The sequence below is a fragment of the Oncorhynchus nerka genome, linkage group LG1 (genome assembly GCF_034236695.1).
Source record: "Oncorhynchus nerka isolate Pitt River linkage group LG1, Oner_Uvic_2.0, whole genome shotgun sequence".
Classification (NCBI taxonomy): domain Eukaryota; kingdom Metazoa; phylum Chordata; class Actinopteri; order Salmoniformes; family Salmonidae; genus Oncorhynchus; species Oncorhynchus nerka.
In genome coordinates, this window is record NC_088396.1 from 25,149,469 (window position 1) to 25,169,243 (window position 19,775).

General features: G+C 46.1%; 1 protein-coding gene across 1 annotated transcript; it reads left to right on the forward strand.

The window, feature by feature from the left end:
- The first annotated feature begins 372 nt into the window (after positions 1 to 372).
- On the forward strand, positions 373 to 19,336 carry LOC115127142 (insulin receptor substrate 2-like). The gene is given in 3 exon segments (XM_029656814.2): positions 373 to 3,325; positions 3,328 to 3,940; positions 16,414 to 19,336. Coding segments are annotated over 3 exon segments (3,339 nt in total). The 5' UTR covers positions 373 to 604; the 3' UTR covers positions 16,419 to 19,336.
- The last annotated feature ends 439 nt before the right edge of the window (positions 19,337 to 19,775 follow it).

A 19,775-nucleotide genomic window follows, 5' to 3' on the forward strand; every position in this document is an offset into this window, starting at 1 on the left:
CAAATAGCCAACACGATCTGTGATAGGCCTCTTAATGAATACGTTGATAAATTGCCCTGGGAGAAGAGTATATACGTAAGCAGTTATGCATAAATGCATCATAGACAGATGAGCGGGTTGACAGTTCCAACCGTACCCAGGGTGAGTCGGAAGAGGGCAGGAGTGTGTGTGTGTGTGTGTGAGAGAGAGAGTGTGTGTGGGAGGGCTTTCTCTCCCATCTGACTGAGTCTTTCACTATCATTCAGCCCTGTCCACCAATGAGCCCATGATCTCATCAAATAGACGGATTTGCAGGTACGCCCCGTCGGCTTGCACCGCCCCAGTGTCAGTGTGTGTATTTTCCCTGCCCTTCTCTTTTTTTGTAACTAAAGCTTGACGTGTAGAACGTCACACGTTGTTTCTCTCTTCACTTCGGTAACTTAGCGATATGGGTTATTTACTGTTAAACTGTTACATACGCCGGACGCACAACCGGCGCCTGGAGTGAAACAGAGCCTTGGAGAGATACGGACTATAAACTACAGTTGATCTCTCCAGCCTTCGATAAGTGAGGATATAACAACAGGTTAAGGAAAGTGAGTTGTTTAAAAAAAAAAACGATAGAATGGCAAATCCACCAAATACTGGAGGACACTTGTTATCCAACGCGAATATTAACAACAACAAAATTAAGAAATGTGGATACCTCAAGAAGCAGAAGCACGGACACAAGCGATTTTTCGTTCTGAAGGAGCCGAGCGAGGGCTTCCCTGCCCGGCTGGAGTACTACGAGAGCGAGAAGAAATGGAAAAACAAGTCGGCGGCAAAGAGAGTTATTCCGCTGGACTGCTGCCTCAATATCAACAAGAGAGCGGACTCCAAACACAAACACCTTATCGCCCTCTATACCAAGGACGAATATTTTGCTGTGGCAGCAGAGAATGAACAGGAGCAGGAGAATTGGTACAGAGTCTTAACTGATTTAATGAGCGAGGGGAAAGTGTACTCAGACGGCTCCGCATCCAATTCCGCGTCCTCGCTGGTGGGGTTTGATGAGGGGAACTACGGGATGATTACGCCGGTAACGGCTGTGTATAAGGAGGTATGGCAAGTTAACCTAAAATCCAAAGGGCTGGGACAGAGCCGGAATCTTACCGGGGTGTACAGGCTGTGCTTATCCAGCCGGACTATCAGCTTTGTGAAGCTCAACTCGGATGTTGCGTCCGTCAGTTTACAGCTGATGAACATTAGGAGATGCGGGCACTCGGAGAGCTTTTTCTTCATCGAAGTCGGCCGGTCAGCAGCCACAGGACCCGGCGAGCTGTGGATGCAGGCTGACGACTCCGTTGTGGCGCAAAACATCCACGAGACTATTCTGGAGGCGATGAAAGCCATGAAGGAGCTGTCAGAGTTCCGGCCGCGCAGCAAGAGCCAGTCATCGGGCACTAACCCCATTTCCGTGCCCACCCGGCGGCACCACAACAACCTTCCCCCAAGCCAGACTGGGCTCCAGCGACGGTCGCGCACTGACAGCATGGCCAAAAAGTCCCCCATGAGTAAATTCACCTCCTGTCGGATACGCACTGCCAGTGAGGGAGATGGCACCATGGCGCGCACCTTGCCTGTGAACGGGAGTCCCCTCAGCCCTGATATTCACCGGACCCTATTAGGGAGCTCAAACACCATCACAGCCCAGCACTGCCGGACATTTGAATCCTCTTCCCTCCAGCACAGTAAGTCCATGTCCATGCCTCTGTCCCACTCCCCACCCACAGCCACCCCCAGCCCTGTCAGCCTGTCCTCTTGCTCTGAAAGCAGTGCTCCTCGCCCCTCCAGCTGCAATGCATCTGTCTCTGGCTCCCCCAGTGATGGCGGCTTCATCTCCTGTGATGAGTATGGCTCCAGTCCTGCAGCCCTGTACCTCACTCGCAGCAGTAACACTCCAGAGTCCCTAAGGGCAGACACACCCCCCTCCCGGGATAGCAGCGACTTGCATGGCTACATGGTGATGGAGAGGCAGAACCAGAACAGTTTCCGCCGGTTACCAGAGCTGGACAAGGCATACAGGAAACGCACATACTCCCTTACCACCCCGCCCCAGCACAGGGCGCCGCCCCAGGTCTCCTCCACCTCATTGGACGAGTACACGCTTATGAGGGCCTCCTATACCAGTAGCGGCCAATCGGGTCGCAGCTCTCACACCGCCTCTCCGAAAGTTACCTATCCTGAGGACTATGGCGATGTTCAGATAGGCTCCAATGGTCACCTAGGTGACTGTGGCTACATGCCCATGACTCCGGGCATTGCCGCTCAGACAGGGTGGGTCAAAGGTGATGCTTATATGCCCATGAGCCCCATGTGTGTGTCGGCCCCCAAGCAGATCATCAACCCCCGCTCTCACCCCTCTCCAGCTGGGCTCTGTTCCCATACCGACTCCCCTGGAAGCGTGTCTCTGGAGGACAGCGGCTACATGAGAATGTTCTGCGGGGCCAAGATGTCTGTGGACAGCTCAGACGGGAAGCTCACCAACGGGGAGTACCTCAACATGTCCCCTGTGGACCCCGTGGTCTCCCTCACCCCCCCAGACTACATCCTCACAGACACTACCCCCCAGCTTCACCCTCACCACAGACAGCCTTACTCCATCAGTTCCCTGCCCCGCTCTCTCAAAGCTCAGCCCCAGAGGAAGGGGGTTACAGACACAGACCAGTACGTGGTGATGAGTCTACAGAAGAAGAGGATAGAGGAAGAGTCCAACTACTGTCCCATCTCACCTGTCTGCTCCGCTACACCCCCCACCTCCACTCTCTCCTCAGCCCCCTCACCCCTCAGAGCCGGCACGGTCACTCAGGAGGGGGGTCTGGTCCACAAGGGGAGGGTGAGCCGGCCTACCCGGCTAGCCCTGGACTCTCTAAGGACGCTGCCCTGTATGATCGAACACCCCCTCCCCTCTGAGCCCAGGAGTCCCGGGGAGTACATCAACATCGACTTTGGCAACACTACACGCTACCCGCCCATCTCCGCCATGACTGAGCGCTCTCGTTCATCACTGGGCTCGGTGGACGGGCTGATGAGGAGTTCCCCGCCACTCTCCGATTACGTCAACATTGACGTCAGATCGCACTCTCCCAAACACAGTGATTCCCCTTCTTCAATAGGGTGCCTGGAGCCGAGTCCTGCGCTTCCCTTGTGTCCCAGCCAGCCTCCCAGAGAAGAGCAGAGGGAGAGTGAGGAACAGGAGAAGATAATCGTTGTGGAATATCCTCTCCAAAAGCTTGCAGGCCCTGCATACCTGGTTGGTGATGTAAAAGACGACTACACTGAGATGACCTTCAGTCCTACCAACCCCCTCCCTCTGCCCCTCTCCCTGCCACCCTGTGCCCCTCCGATGCCACCACCCCCCTGCCCACCAGCCCGTCTGCCTGTGTCCAGAGACTCACCCTGAGGGGAGAGGGTACAGTGGGGTCCCCCCCGGTTCCTGTCGAGACCTTCTTCCTTGGGTGTCCGTCCCTCTCCATCTCCCCTGTCAACCCAGACAGGGGGGCAAAGGTGATCCGGGCCGACCCCCAGGGGCGCAGGCGCCACAGCTCAGAGACCTTCTCCTCCACCACCATGGTAACGCCAGTGTGCCCGTCGTTCGCCCCCGATGCCAACAAGCGGCACAGCTCGGCATCGGTGGAGAACGTGTCGCGGCCGGTCCGGAGCTCGGAGGGTTCAGATGAAGAGTACGGGAACAGCAACAGCCCCATGTGCCGGGAGACGTCAGCCGGCTACCAGAATGGACTTAACTACATTGCCTTAAACCTGATGGAAGGGAGCCTGGGGGGTTGCAGCACTCTGGGGGGCAGTGAGGGACTGCTGAGGTTCAAGGCAGCGTGTGGATGCAAGGGGGGCATGAACGGTTTTAACACCAGCCCCTATGCCACCATGGGCTTCAAGGAAACTGCAACAGCAGTGAAAGGTGAGCCAGCACCGACTCTGTGTGGCGTGTGTGTTTGCATGCTTATCATGAGCCCATTCATTCATCCAGGTGTTCATTCAAACAGTCAGTGTGTGTCAGTGCTTGAGTAAAGATATCGCTTTAGTGATAGCAACCCATTTATTTGGCATATCTACCCGTTGCTAAGTAGCAGTGCACTCCAAGTTTGTCGTGTCCTAAGGAGACGTTGTGTGTTCGCTGTGTCAAACTGAAGCCAACATTCTAATAATGCCAGAGAATTTAGACTGCCTATGTGGCACGGACAGCAGCTGCCTATGTGCGCGCGTGATTATCATTATGCGATAGCTCGGCACGCAGACCACGGGTTTCTATCCCTCATAGTCTGAACTCAACCAACCCACTGTAGCCAGCCAACTCACTACACTGTGGCTTACTGTACACACTAATGTATCGACAGGCAGTGAAATTGAGCTCTGCTGCCCGGCTCTAGGGCTAGCAGCTCCCTGTCACTTTACCCAAGTGGAAAAAACAAACAGACTTGCGCAGTGGTTACAAAGGCGCTGTTTATCTAGGCTGTATACTTGGTATTTGATATACCGTTGACGCATCCTATATTTAATGTAATTTTGTTTTTTACACGCCCTTTGTAATTAGGTGGCGAGACGGCATGATGGTTTTGAGCAACCTAGTCATGAGAGAGAGAGAAACAATATATATGTTTACGGAAGCAATGCAGTCTTATAATGATGAAGCGCGCCCATATTAGCCTACTTTTTATGTGACAGTTTTATGTGCTGTATATTGAAGGAAAATATGAATATGGAAAAACAACCATGTTTTTCAAGCTGTTTAGTGTTCATCTGTTTGTTATTGCAAGTCCGTTTAAACAAATGCATTGGTGCTTATAGTGTGACTACTAATTCGACCAGGGATATCAAGCAAATTTAGCCCCTGGGCCACATTCGGTCTTCAACGAGGTCTGGAGGGCTGCACTAACAATGTGTTATATTTCATTGCCCTCAAAAATAACAAAAAATTGTCTTCTAACCATCGTTTTTGGCATTTCCGATGCTCCCTGACTGTCGAGTGACTATTGGCGAGCTGGACAGTCAAGAAACTGGATGAATGCAGGTCCGTTGAATGCACAGTGATTATTAGTGAGCTGGACAGTCAAGAAACGGTATAATTTCTACACAGTTTCGATTTGGTTTTAGTCAACTTAAAGTATATTGAGTTTGTTTCCCCCCCAAATGTTGTTTTCATTATTATACATTTTTGTTCGATGTAGATGTTTACTCAAACCACCCTCGGGCCAGACTGGCCCCCTCGCGGGCTGGATCCCGACGTATGCTTGACAATTCTGAACTAGACCATAGACTTGAGATATTATTTCCTACTCTAAACGTGATTTATCAAACACGTGGATGGTGGATGCGATGAAACAGGACAGGGCAAGTTGAAGCACCATTATAAATGTACAGTAAATGTTCCAGCCCTGGCAAGCAGTATAATAAGTGCTTGTAAACTGTGGTATTTGGATTGGATTAGGAGTAGCCCGTCACACCCATACAGTACATCAGTTAGCCCAAGACTGTGGGAAATATGCATGGTGTTGTGAAGTAAGTAATTGAAGTCGTTTCTATTCTGGATCAATGTGTGCCCTCGAGTCCCACCCAGCAGCATTCCCTGTTACGTAGTTTTTATCTTTGTACCAGACTACGCTAGTACAAATGTACGAGAAAACATCCCAAGGGGTTCAATGATGCAGAAGATGTTTTCCTCCGCATGCTAGAACAATCCATTAGGAATAGCCAACCCACTGGTCACACACTGGTTGAATCAACGTTGTTCCACGTCACTGAATTGTCATCTGTGTCCAGTGGGTATGGACCAGGGTTTTTCTTATTTCTATAACACAGTTAGGTTATATGTGCTCTGAGAGTTTACCTTAGGATACAGCAAATATAGTGGGAAGGAAACTAATTTCCGTTCAAAATGATAATGGGATAATGGGGACAGTTCGTTCATCTAACAAATCACACTTCAACCCTGGTAATGTAATGTGTAAATATTGATGCGTTCCCGTATGAGATAGAGAGTTGGGGACACCAAAACATGAACTTTCACCTCGTTCTGGCAAATCTATGCGTGCATATGTCTACTGCAGCATCAGTATCTTGTTGTACAAAATCAAATAACAATTTATATACCTTTTAAGCGCTATGTCATAAGTTACCATAGATCTGTACCCATTGTATAATAGGTTTGCACATTGATGGTGAAATATGAATGACTTGTAGGCCTATAGGTAGTGGTTACACAATGTTGTTGCTGTTGAAGCTCCCCATTGATGTAGTGATCTGCAATGCACTGGTGAAGGGAGCTCTCTCTCTCTCCTCTGTCTCCCTCTCTGGCTGTATACCGTAGGGCTGGGTGCAGTCTGTGCACTGGGTCCCCCAGAAAAACAAGTGAGTCAGTTGTTTATCAGTTATCAGGTACTGGGCTTCAGGGCAGGAATGTAGGCATTGTGCAAAGGTTGCTGGGAGAGGTGAATGCTCACTTGTTTTTCTAACCTACTGGAGATGCTTTTGTTTTTTTTTACTCTGAGGAACTTTACAAAACAGACCATAGTGTACACACACACACACACACACACACACACACACACACACTGAACTTGCTCTCTAGAGGACTAAAAGTCTTCACACTTATTGGCCAAACATACTAAATCAAGTGTGTGTGTGTAGTTGTAGTATGTATTATGCCAGTGTATTTAAAAAAATAAATATGTGCAATAAGGTATTTCTGTTGGGTTGTCTCTGAATGTCCATTTGAGCATGAGTATGTCTGCTGAGTTGTTTTCTAGGTAGGGCAGGCATTTCCGCACTCATGTGATTTTTTCTACTAAATAAGTTGAGAAGGAAGAAAGACATGGCCCTAGGCTATGGAAGGAGAGGAGATGGGAGGAGGAGGAATGGAGTGACGTTAGTTTGTTTTTCAAAATCATGATAAAACAGACCACAGGGAGCCAGTAGGTAGAGGGAGGGAGAGGCTAAAGAACGAAGGAGGGGGAGAAAGATAGAAAGAAAGGGAGCAGTGTTGATCTGGTAAAAGTTGGCCGTGGCTGGCTTGCCTGGTTATTTACGGGATTCCTGAAAAACAAAAGATCAGCCGGAGAAAGAACAGTTAGCTGTGTTTCCGGAACGGCCCAATACTCTGCCCCGATCAGGAATGCTGTCAGGACAGCCAGCTACTCACTAACACTCTAATCATAAACACCCACCCCACAGAGAGGCTTAGACTTCAGCCACAGGCCTCACTGTGTATGTGTGTGTTTACTAAGAAATTACCGGCTTTTCCACATTCTCCCCTCACCATCACAAGGCGAGACAGTCTACATTCCACATGCTCACATTCATTTTCGAGTGGCTAGATTTGAAATGCAAATCATCTGAGGCTGAAATGACCTTTTTTATTGTGTGTGTGTGCCTGCTGCTCTTTTGACAAACACATTATATTAGAGATAAAGCCTTCAAAGCTCTTTACCTACACACCAAGGATATGGGCCTGACATCCTGTTCTAGACGTGTGTGTGCACGCGTGTGTTAGTGTGACAGCTGCTGTGTGTATCTGTGTGTAGATTACTCTGGCCTTGTGTTTTTGTGAATGAGGGATCAGGGTTTGAGATGTATTAGTTTATTGGCTCATTGAGCTGATGGTCGGTCGATAGCGTTTTTGCCAGTGTTGTTGTTTTGGTTTGGGAAATTGCATACACTCACTGACAGGGGATGGGGTGAGGGGTCACTGAGTGGGTTGGAGGCTGTTTAAATTTCAACACGCCCCTGTACGGCCCACCCCCACCCCTCGCTATGCCCCCATCAGAAGTGTGACCTTTGAACTGCCCTTGGGTGTGCAAGGGCTGTTGGGATTAGCATTATGCCTGAGAAACACCAGATATCAGCAAACAGAAGAAACATGCACACTATTCAGTATTTAGTATTTATCTCCCCTACTGTCTCGTTCTCTCTGTGTCTGACTTTCTCTCTAATCTTTATCTCTCTGTCTATCTTCTACCTCTCTTTTGTCACCTGACGTTCTCTGTTTTTCTCTGAAGCTCTTTATCATCCCTCTCTCCTGCCTCTCTCAATTCCTCATGTCTTCCCCTTGTTTACCAGAGCTCGCTCTCTCCCTCTCGCTCTCTCTCTCTTCTCTGGCCGGGGTTAGTCAGGTGTTTGATACAGACAGAGGGAGACGGGGGAGTTGACTGACTCACTCTCTTCATGTTTTTATTTAGGGGCCCTGACCAAACCCTCTCACCCCTTTTCCTTCCCTCTCTACCTCAGTGTGTGTTTGTGAGTATGCCCGTGTGTGTTAGCAGATGGTGATGGCCGGGGTCTTGCACCTGCGCCTCCAAGCACTGGTTATCTGGCCCTTCAGAGGGAGTGACAATACGCTAATGACCAGCACCATCTGCCACAACAACAGAGAGAGAGAGAGAGGAGGAGAGACGGACAGAGAGAAAGGAGGAGAGACGGACAGAGAGAGAGATGGTGGCGAGAGGGGGGGGTGGGGCAAAAAGCCAAATATCACTCTATCCCGTATCCTACTCTCTCTCTCTCCCTCTTTCACTCACTCCCTCTCTCTCTTTCTTTATCTCCCTCACTTTTTCTAGCATTAGTTTCTCTTTTCGGTAAATCATGTGATCTGGCCTCCAAGTCAGTTGGTCTCTGCCCTCCTCTCTCTCTCCTTCCAGAGAGCCTTCTGTCTATAGTGCCTAGTTCCAGCTGAGTGCCACTGATTGGCTTTAAGGACAGACCATGGAGGTTTGTTTAATGACTAATTAAACAAGTAGCTCATCAGATAGCTAATCAGCCCCATTACAGGAATTCCTTGAATTGCCTTCTGTTTTATGGACTTTGAATAGAATAATGGCTTTCATTAATTTGAACTAAATTAGTTAACTAAATTAACTTTACTGAGGTGGTGTGATTTTAGAGGATATCATAGCAGTGCTGAAAAAGTCTGATTGAATTGTCAGCTGCTGTGTGTGGTTAATTATAGAGCAGTCCTATAATAAACCTAGATGTAGTGGCATATTTAAAAATATATATATATTTTGTCCTCACCTGTCCTCCCTCCCCTGTCTCTCTCTTTCACCCGTCTTTCACCTCACCCTCCCTTCCTCCCTCCCTCCCTGTCCGTTACAGTACCTTTGAGTAAACTAGGGCGGGATGTTCCATGGGTAGATAAAAACTCTGTCAATGTTCCCTCCATTTAGCTGGGAGTTAAGGAGGATTACATTCTGCTCAGGATTAGACATTGTTGAGCAGCTTGTTTTGAGTTAGGAGAACGGAGAGCACACACACTGAGGTGTTTTTCCCAAACAGTGAGGTGAGTTGAAGTTAGGATCAATTAAGCCTCATTGTGCTCATGTCCTGACTTCTCAGATACAGGCTTCAGTCCCTCAGCCAACTACTACAGTTACATCATAACACAGCTCTCATGTCCTCTCCTCTCCGCAGAACAATGTGTATGTTTATGTTTGCCAGTCAGTCAGATGTCAACTGCATGTGTGTGGGTGCGAGTAGTGCTCTGAGACATGGTCGTACAAATGGCTAGATTAGTGTGTTGTTGGATTACCTTGGCCATTTGTGATGAAGTTTAATCGGTGTCCCAGAACACGTGCGTGTGTGAACGGGTGGGGGGCCTTCTCCTTGGCACAAGGTAAAATTTCAATTGAAAAATAAATATAAACACGTGCGATTTGTAATAATAGAATATAAATGGGTGCTGGGCTCTCTTTAAGGGCTTGTGCCGTGACTGAATATAATTGCCCAGCATGTGACATGATTTTAAATGAACGCATTTCTCCCCGTGCACAGAGAAGCACTTGGCGGTTGGACAGATGTGTGTGTGACTAATGTAATATGCTATTGCGATAATGACTTTATACAATCAGAGGAAATGTAATGGCTGTAATGGTAGTGATGGTTATTGTCTGACCTCGTTTAGTAATTTAGGCCTATTTGGACGATGCCAAGCGGTTTTTACGTGATCTCCTCACCCATTCCTTCTTATCCTTCTTTCTTTAGTTCACTCTTTTTCCCTCCCTCTTCCTCTCTCAAAAATTGAAATGTTCACATTTCACATGATTTTTTAACACAACCCTGTGCCGAAACCAAAAATCTACCTCCCCTTCCTACATACACCACTACCCCCCCACATACACATACACCACTACCCCTACATACACCACTACCCCCTCCCCTCCCTACATACACCACTACCCCCTCCCCTCCCTACATACACCACTACCCCCTACATACACCACTACCCCCTCCCCTCTCTACTTACACCACTACCCCCTCCCCTCCCTACATACACCACTACCCCCACATACACCACTACCCCCTACATACACCACTACCCCCCCCTCCCTACATACACCACTACCCCCTACATACACCACTAACCCCCTACATACACCACTACCACCCTCCCCTCCCTACATACACCACTACCCCCTCCCCTCCCTACATACACCACTACCCCCACATACACATACACCACTACCCCCTACATACACCACTACCCCTCCCCTCCCTACATACACCACTACCCCCTACATACACCACTAACCCCTACATACACCACTACCCCCTCCCCTCCCTACATACACCACTACCCCCTACATACACATACACCACTACCCCCTACATACACATACACCACTACCCCCTCCCCTCCCTACATACACCACTACCCCCTACATACACATACACCACTACCCCCTCCCCTCCCTACACACACCACTACCTCCCTCTCCTCCCTACATACACCACTTGTTGTGTGATTAGCTGTCTTTGTGTGTGTGTTATGAATGTATAATGTGTTTGTTATGAATGTGTTAAACGTGTGTGTCCTTCCTGGAAGCTTGTGGGTGTGTCTGTGTGTGGGTGGCCTAGATAGGAGGAGGAGCTGGCCATGTTAGCAATGTAAACAACGTGGATGTTGTTGTTGTTTGTTTGGTGTTTGTTTGTCCTGTGGGCTCTTGACTTGCTGAGAAGAGAGAGAAAGAGAGCGGAGAAGGGAGAGCGATGGCTGATGATATTACATCTCCCCATGTCCCCCCTTCCCTCTTCAGGCGTGGCAGAAAGGCTACATTGGGGTAAGTCCTGTTAGGAGAGCTACATGCCTGTTATGTCTGAGCTATGCTACTGCTAGGAGAAGCATATAATCAACTACTGCTAGGAGAAGCATATACATCAACTAGTAAGCACATAAGCACATGTTTACTGTACTTTAAACTACTGTACTAGCAGTACAGTACTGTGTGTGTGTGTGGTAGAGTGTTCCTGGCCTGAGAGATGCAGGTCTAAATATAGCCAGTGAGAAATACATAACTCATGTAGAGAGCAGTGTGTACGTGTGGGACGGGGTAGGGGTACCTTCCAGGGATGGGTAGCGGGGTCTGTGTGGCATGGCTGCAAGGGGGAGGGTTACAGAGTAATGGGCTCATTTATCCCTCCCTCTCCCCCTCGCTCTCTATCTCTCTCCCTCTGTGATCAGCGTGTGTAAGATTAGCTGTGTTAGGAGAGGTTGTCTTTCTCAGCTGACACACTGCACTCAGCAGGGCTGGTTGAGTCTCCACTGATAAAAGGAGATTGTGATAGCTGGGCAGGAGTGTGTGATTGGTAACCAGAGATGTGTGTTCAGAGACCTGGCCTGTGTGTCTTGAGATGATTCAACTCTGATTCCCGGCAACCTTCCCTCATCCCCACTCCCTCATACCCCTGTGTCTGCAACCAACAGGTCTGAACCGGCCCTGCTGGCACACACGCATGGCCTCACCACATTCTCATGTCTGTGTGTCAGGTTGATTGTGTTACTCTGTTTTTCCGACCCTTTCCTCCTTTCCCTGACCCCTCAGAGAAAGTGACTGGGCCTTGGTGTAATTGGCCCTGTGAAATTCAAACTACTACTGTGAACTTTGCCCCCCTCTTCCCGTCCCACACATACAACACAATTGACCACTCAGAGTGGTGTGTGTGGGACAGGGAGAGTGAGGGCAAAATTCACAGCAGTTGTTTTAATTTCTAGTTTGAACACAGAAGTGAGAAGGCATTTTATCAGCTGTGTTGTTATGGGTACCCACATGAAAAATGATTACAGTTCACTATAGAATTCTACAGTGCTTATTGTAGAGTTATATTGTAAACTGTAGTATATTGTAGAAAACTCTACTTCACACTGTAGGATCCCTCGATCATGTGTAGTAGTTACTATATAATGTTGGAGAATAATATAGTATACTGTATTATCCGAGAAAAAAACTGCAGTAAATATTACAGTAATATCTGCAAAAACACTACAGTCCACAAAAACATTACACTTTTTTTAACTATAGTAAATACAGTATTTAATTTGCATATATCCTGCCCATTACCCTCCCCAATATCGCAATTTGTGCCACCAATAATTGTGAAACCCACATGCCAAAAATAGACCATATATTTTGTTCCCTACATGATATAGAAAACAGAAGAAGTTTTGAAAGCAACACATTGACTGTAGTACTCACGCTTCAAAAACTCTTGACCATTGTTACTCTCCCTTCCGGGATGGCTATAGGGCCCTACCTTGCCCTCCCTTTGGAAAATCAGATCACGACTCCATTCTGCTCCTCCCTTAAGGCAGAAACTCAAACAGGAAGTACCCCTGCTAAGGTCTATTCAATGCTGGTCTGACCAATCGGAATACATGCTTCAAGATTGTTTTGCCGACGTGAGTAAGACATTTAAGCATGTTAACCCTTGCAAGTCTTCCGGCCCAGATGGCATCCGTAGCCGCGTCCTCAGAACATGTGCAGACCAGCTGGCTGGAGAGTTTATGGACATATTCAATGTCTCGCTATGCCATTCTGCTGTCCCCACTTGTTTCAAGATGTCCACCATTGTTCCTGTACCCAAGAAAGCAAATGTAACTGAACTAACTGATTATCACCCTGTAGCACTCACTTCTATCATCTTGAAGTGCTTTGAGAGGCTAGTTAAGGATCATATAACGTCCACCTTACCTGACACCCTAGACCCACTTCAATTTGCATACCGCCCCAATAGATCCACAGACAATGCAATCACCATCGCACTGCGCACTGCCCTATCCCATCTGGACAAGAAGCATACCTAAGTAAGAATGCTGTTCTTTGACTATAGCTCAGCCTTCAACACCATAGTGCCCACCAAGCTCCTCATTAAGCGTGGGGTCCTGGGTCTGAACCCCGCGTTGTGCAACTGGGTCCTGGACTTCCTGGCGGGCCGCCCTCAGGTGGTGAATGCATGAAACAACACCTCCACTACGCTGATCCTCAACACAGGGGCCCCACAAGGGTGCGTGCTTAGACCCCTCCTGTACTCCCTGTTCACCCATGACTGCGTGGCCACACACGCCTCCAACTCAATCATAAAGTTTCGCAAACAACACAACAGTAGGCGGCGGAGGAGTAGGTGAAGGCCCTGGTGGAGTGGTGCCAGGAGTAATAATCTCTCCCTCAACGTCAACAGAATGAAGGAGCTGATCATGGACTTCAGGAGACAGCAGAGGGAGCACACCCCTATCCACATTGACGGGACCGCAGTGGAGAAGGTGAAAAGCTTCAAGTTCCTCAGTGTACACATCACTGACAATCTGAAATGGTGTACCCACACATAAAGTGTGGTAAAGAAGATGCATAGCGCCTCTTAATCCTCAGGAGGCTGAAGAAATGTGCCTTGACCCCTAAGACCCTCACAACACCGGGGGAACACTACAGCACCCGATGTCACAGGAAGGCCAAAAAGATAATCAAGGACATAAACCACCCAAGCCACGGCCTGTTCATCCCGCTATCATCCAGAAGGCGAGGTCAGTATAGGTGCATCAAAGCTGGGACCGAGAGACTGAAAAACTGCTTCTATCTCAAGGCCATCCCTGTTAAATAGCCATCACTAGCCGGCTACCGCAAGGTACTCAACCTTGCACCTTAGAGGCTGCTGCCCTATGTACATAAACATGGAATCACTGGTCACTTTAATAATGGAACACTAGTCACTTTGATAATGTTTAAATACTGCTTTTACTCATATGTATTCTACTGTATTTTAGTCAATGCAATTCCGACATTGCTTGTTCCACTGGATGTCATAAGGTGAAAGCACCAATTTGTAAGTCGCTCTGGATAAGAGCGTCTGCTAAATGACTTAAATGTAAATGTTAAATGTCCTAATGTTTATATATTTATTAATTCCATTCTCTTTACTTTTAGATTAGTGTGTATTGTTGTGAATTGTTAGGTACTACTGCACTGTTGGAGCTAGGAACACAAGCATTTCGCTACACATCTGCTAAATATCGGTACGTGACCAATAGAATTTGATTTGATTCATGCTATAGTTGAACTATAAATTATATTACTGTGAATACAGTAAAGGCCCTCAAAACACTACAGTTAATACTATAGTATTTATACCATAGTATATTGTATAGTATATTTTCATGTGGGTAGTGTGCGTTATTAGGTGTAGTGTTATGGCTAGGTTTTGTAACCTACCTCAGTGTTTCCCCTAGGAAATGTATAGTTTTAAAGCATATTTCCTGCAATTCTACACATTTTGCCATGTTCTTATGCTGTCGAGTGTCTCAAACATTATCACAAAATTAGATTCTCCCTGACTCTCTATTTTTTATTTTGGTGATTGTTAGTTTTCAACGATGATCTGATTAAGAAAGATACACAGTGCATTCGGGAAGTATTTAGACCCCTCCATCAATCTACACACAATACTCCATAATGACAAAGCAAAAAGAGGTTTGTGTCTACAAACTTTATATATGGTTTTAGTCGTTTAAGTTTACACTGAAAACGATTTACCGAAAATAATAATAAAACATATATACTGTATTTTGGTAAGGTTGGACAGCTATGAGGTTTGGTTTCCCAGTACCAGGCTAGTTCCTGCTTCCTGGTTTACTGTCTCAGACAGAGCACAGCACATGGTGAGACAGGATGTCTGTGGAAGTGGGTCAGCCCCTCTAATGTGCTTAGCAGGTTAATGGAGCGCTAATCAGCCTCGTGTGTGTGTGTGTGTGAATCACTCCTCTATATACTATAGTATACGATGTACTGCTCTCCTCCTCTGTGACTGAAGTTTTGGGTATAAGCAGTGCACTTGTATTTACCAGATTCCTCTCTTTCTTCTAGTCGGTGGGTATAGGGGATCAGTAGTCTGGAAAAGTACCAGTATTTTAGTGTTTTGGGCTGACCTTTTGGTTTCAAGTTCTGGTGTTATGCCGTGTGTGTGTGTGTTGTAACACTGGGGGTTCTGAATTGGGGGTTTGTTTAAGAGAGTGACGATCACATCGAGCTCTGTGAAAACACCTCTTGTTCTCTGCTTGGAAAAGGGAGGAGTGAGTGAGTGAGGCATTGCTATGTGCTGTTAGCTGAGACTTCCTCTGCCATGTGAGCACTGCATGCAAATCACACCGCACAAACAAGTACACAGGCGAGAGAGAGAGAGAGAGAGAGAGAAAGAGAGAGAGAGAGAGAGAGAGAGAGAGAGAGAGAGAGAGAGAGAGAGCGCTTACACAAGGCCAGAAAAACACTGTGTATACGTACATGTTTGTCAGTGGGTGTTTGTTTTAATCACATTTCCTATTGCTGCAGGATTATTTTCCTCCTGTAATCACTGGCTCAAATTCAAGATCCTACATCTGTATGTGCTTCTGTGAGTTCTGTATTCTTAGCTCTGGGTTGGTTCTTATATCCTTGTGGGGACCTAAAATAACCAAAAGTCCCCACAAGGATAGTAAAACAAGGAAAATTCACCCTCGTGGGGACATTTCCCACGTCCCCATGAGGACAAAGGTTATTTTACACTAAGGGGTTAGGTTTACGGTTACAATTAGAGTTGTGGTTAGAATTAGGGTTTGGTTGAGGGGTTAGAAGTTAGGGTTAGAAATGTATTTTAGGTTCCCATGAAGATAGAAGAACATAATGTGTATGTGCGAGTGATTTATGAGGTTGGAATGGGAGCCACAGGAGAGAAAGGTCAAACGGTGTATCCCCACTCTGTTACCAAGTATGGAATAAGTCTTCTTCAGCAAGGGGGAATTGTGTGTGTGTGTGTGTGTGTGTGTGCGTGCGTGTGTTTGTCAGCTGGGAGCAGGTGCTTTTGCGGCAGGGGGAAAACCGTGGCATTTAGCACTATGCAGCTGACGGAGTACAGTCTCCAATGACGACAAACACAGACCCATACAAGCACTAACTGACACACACACAAAACAACAACACACTCATGCACACACACATCATTTTCAAAGGAAAAGATAGCGAGAGCGTAGTGGGACAGAAAATGTAATGCATTCCAATACCTGTATGTGTAATTTGCTAGTAGATACATACGGCAACCTATTTAACCAAATCCCTCCCCTCTCTGTTTCTCTTTCTCTCCAATCAGACTGAACACTGATGGCACCGCCCCCTCTTACACCCCCTGTTCCTCGCTCCCTCTCTCTTGTTCGCCTGGCTGTGAATGAGGGATAAAGCTGCAGCCTAGTGACGAAGTTGCCACGCAGACAGCTGGACCATGTGCTGCAGTAGACAACCTTTAACCTCCACCATCCCCTCCCCAGGGGTCAACGGGACCACCATCGTCACGGCAATGTGGACACCCCCCTTCCAAGCTTCCAATCCTCCCCACATTCGGCACCCAAATATTAAGGGTCCGTTGCTGCTGCTCTCTGAACAACTACAACTTAAAGGACTGTACTCATCGATGATTATCTATGTACATACAAAGTTACTTCTGCAAAATAATTATTATAATTATTATTATTCCACTGGTTTTCGTTTGGCTTTGGCTGACAGGGCCAGTTACCCTCACTTTAATAACCTGTGAACCAAACCTGGAGATATTCCACACACTCCCACTCACACACGTTATATATACGTACACATCACATATTTATTTATTTATATGTGTGCACTTTGTTGTGTATATGTGTTTGTGTGGATGTGTACACTAAATTTGTACGAAAGAGAGTTGGCATTTTACGAACATATTCAGTATATAACAATGTACTAAGTTAACAGTTGCTAAAAAGCCTACCTCAGAGCAAACCAGGTTAGTACTTATTTACACACCAGAAGTGTACAAAACATTAGGAACACCTGCTCTTTCCATGACATAAACTGACCAGTTGAATCCAGGTGAAAGCTATGATCCCTTATTGATGTCACTTGTTAAAGCCACTTCAATTGAGACATGGATTGTGTATGTGTGCCATTGAGGGTGAATGGGCTAAACAAAATATTTAAGTGCCTTTGAACGGGGTATTGTGGTAGGTGCCAGGCGCACTGGTTTGAGTGTGTCAAGAACTGCAACGCTGCTGGGTTTTTCACGCTCAACAGTTTCCCGTGTGTATCAAGAATGGTCCACCACCCAAAGGACATCCAGCCAACTTGACCCAACTGTTGGACGCATTGGAGTCAACATGGGCCAGCATCCCTGTGGAATGCTTTCGACACCTTGTAGAGTCCATGCCCCGACGATTTGAGGCTGTTCTGAGGGCAAAAGGGGGGTGCAACTCAATATTAGGGAGGTGTTCGTAATGTTTTCTACACTCAGTGCATACAGAGATATATTTATTTATTTTCAGAGGTGAATGATTTTATGAACACCAATCCAAAGCCTTACTTATCTACTGTCCACTGTTACTGACGGACATTTAGTTTGGACCTATAAACACGCAGAAACTCTAAGACTTAAACCGATCGCCATGGAGATTGGATGGGATTTGTCTGAGCAGCCGGAGAGGAAAAAATCTTTCCGCTTTCCCTCTGCTATCATAGATTCCTGAGATTATTACAGTTTGTTCACATATAGGTACTATATATTAATGTCATAGTAATATATGTATCATTGCATACAAAGGTTAGGAGAAGAATCTCTTTGGCATTATTCCACACACACAATGCAAATACACAGAAGAGAAGGAAGTTGGACATGCACACCATCGTCACACACACATCCCAGTTTGACCTGGGCTTCTGGTAGTCTTTAGTGACTAAAACACCATTATAGAGACAAAGCGGAAGGTACCTTTATATACTTTAACCTATTACCTTGTTTACTCACAACAACCCACCTGTGACATGTTTTCTCACATGATGCCTCAGCACTGAGCCTCTGGTAAGCTGTGATAGGCTATTTGGCACATAGGTGACCTGTCATTGGGCGGGTGGGCAGACACATACACACACCTGGCTGTTCAGGGAGGTTTTGACATGATTGAAGCCATCGCTGCTGCTTTGGGATCTGACACTGAGTGATGAGACACCAGAGCTGACGCTGCACGGTCTTGCACTTACAAACTCCCTAGATTGTAAACACAAGACACTTTTGAATGTAGTCTATTCCATGTTCTCCTCTTGGGGAATGTAACCACCGTGACAGCAAGGAGAAATACCACACCAATACTAATAAAAACTACTACAACAACTTCATGCAGAATGAGACAACAGAAAAAACAGATACGAAAAGCAGTGTCACTTACTTTGAGTTTGTTGGTACTCAACGTTTGCCTATATACTGTAAATAATGTACAAATACAGAGAATTACAAGTGAGTGCAAGCTGAACCTTTAGCTTTGGAGATATTTTAAGTTAAATATGATAACACATGTTGTTTGTACTGTATATATGTGTTTGGAGTGAATTCTTGGAAATGAAAGCACTAATTATTGTTATATACGCCAAGCAACAAAGTTTGGACTTGATTTTTTGAAACTATTATTACAGGATGGTCTTGTGAAATGAATGCCACTACAAGGACATTTTCTAATGCTGTAATGCCAAGATAGATTTTAAGAGAAATTATTAATTAAAAGTTAATTCTTGCTACTTAGGTACAATTCACGAATGGCATATGCAATATTTACATTTCTTTACAGAGAGGTACCACATTTATAAATACTATGTTAATAATCTTTGTTAAACCTCAAAACATATAATTTTTTGGCCTCTTTGTAAAATTTTTCTGCCAATTTCTATTGGAATGTTTTTTTGTTTGTTTTTTTGCTATTGGAGCCTATTGGTGATTTGAGCAGTGTTTTTTGCTATTGGAGCCTATTGGTGATTTGAGCAGTGTTTTTTGCATTTGGATAACGTTCCCGTTGGGTTTTAATTTAGCATCTAAAGGATAAGATAACATGACAAACTAGCTTAACTTGCTGTGTCTTCCATTGTAAATACTTAATATCTTATTGCTTATTGTGGTTCTACTAAGAGATGATAATTTAAACCTAGTGTAGTTACCATGGCTTTGGACTGTATTGATTCTTTATAGACACATGCAATAAAGAATAACACTATTTAAGAAAGCTAATGTCTCTGTCTTCTCTCTCTTTCCTCTCCTCTATATTTCTTCACAAACGACTGTGGAGTTTTTTTTCTCTCTCATCTGAATGGCAGAATGAAGGAGCATCACCAGTCTCCTCAGACACCAGATGACTCAATTCGTTTTAGGGCTTGTTCAATGACAGGGTTTCTTCATTACATCAAATAAAAATCCCTCTCTCAGAATGCCCTTTGTGTCTTAGCCACTCATGTTCCTCTGTTCCCTCTCTGCTAGTATCCTTCAGTAAGTGTTGTTCTATGACTTCTGTCCATTGAACAACACCCCAGTAGCAATATGAACAAATGAGAAGAGTTATCTTAGCATCCTCTAGCATTAAAACTGTTATTGTTTTGCCCCCCTCCACTCCCCCTGCACCCATTATCTTCCTCCTACCCAATTCCCCCTCCACTTCCACCTGCCCT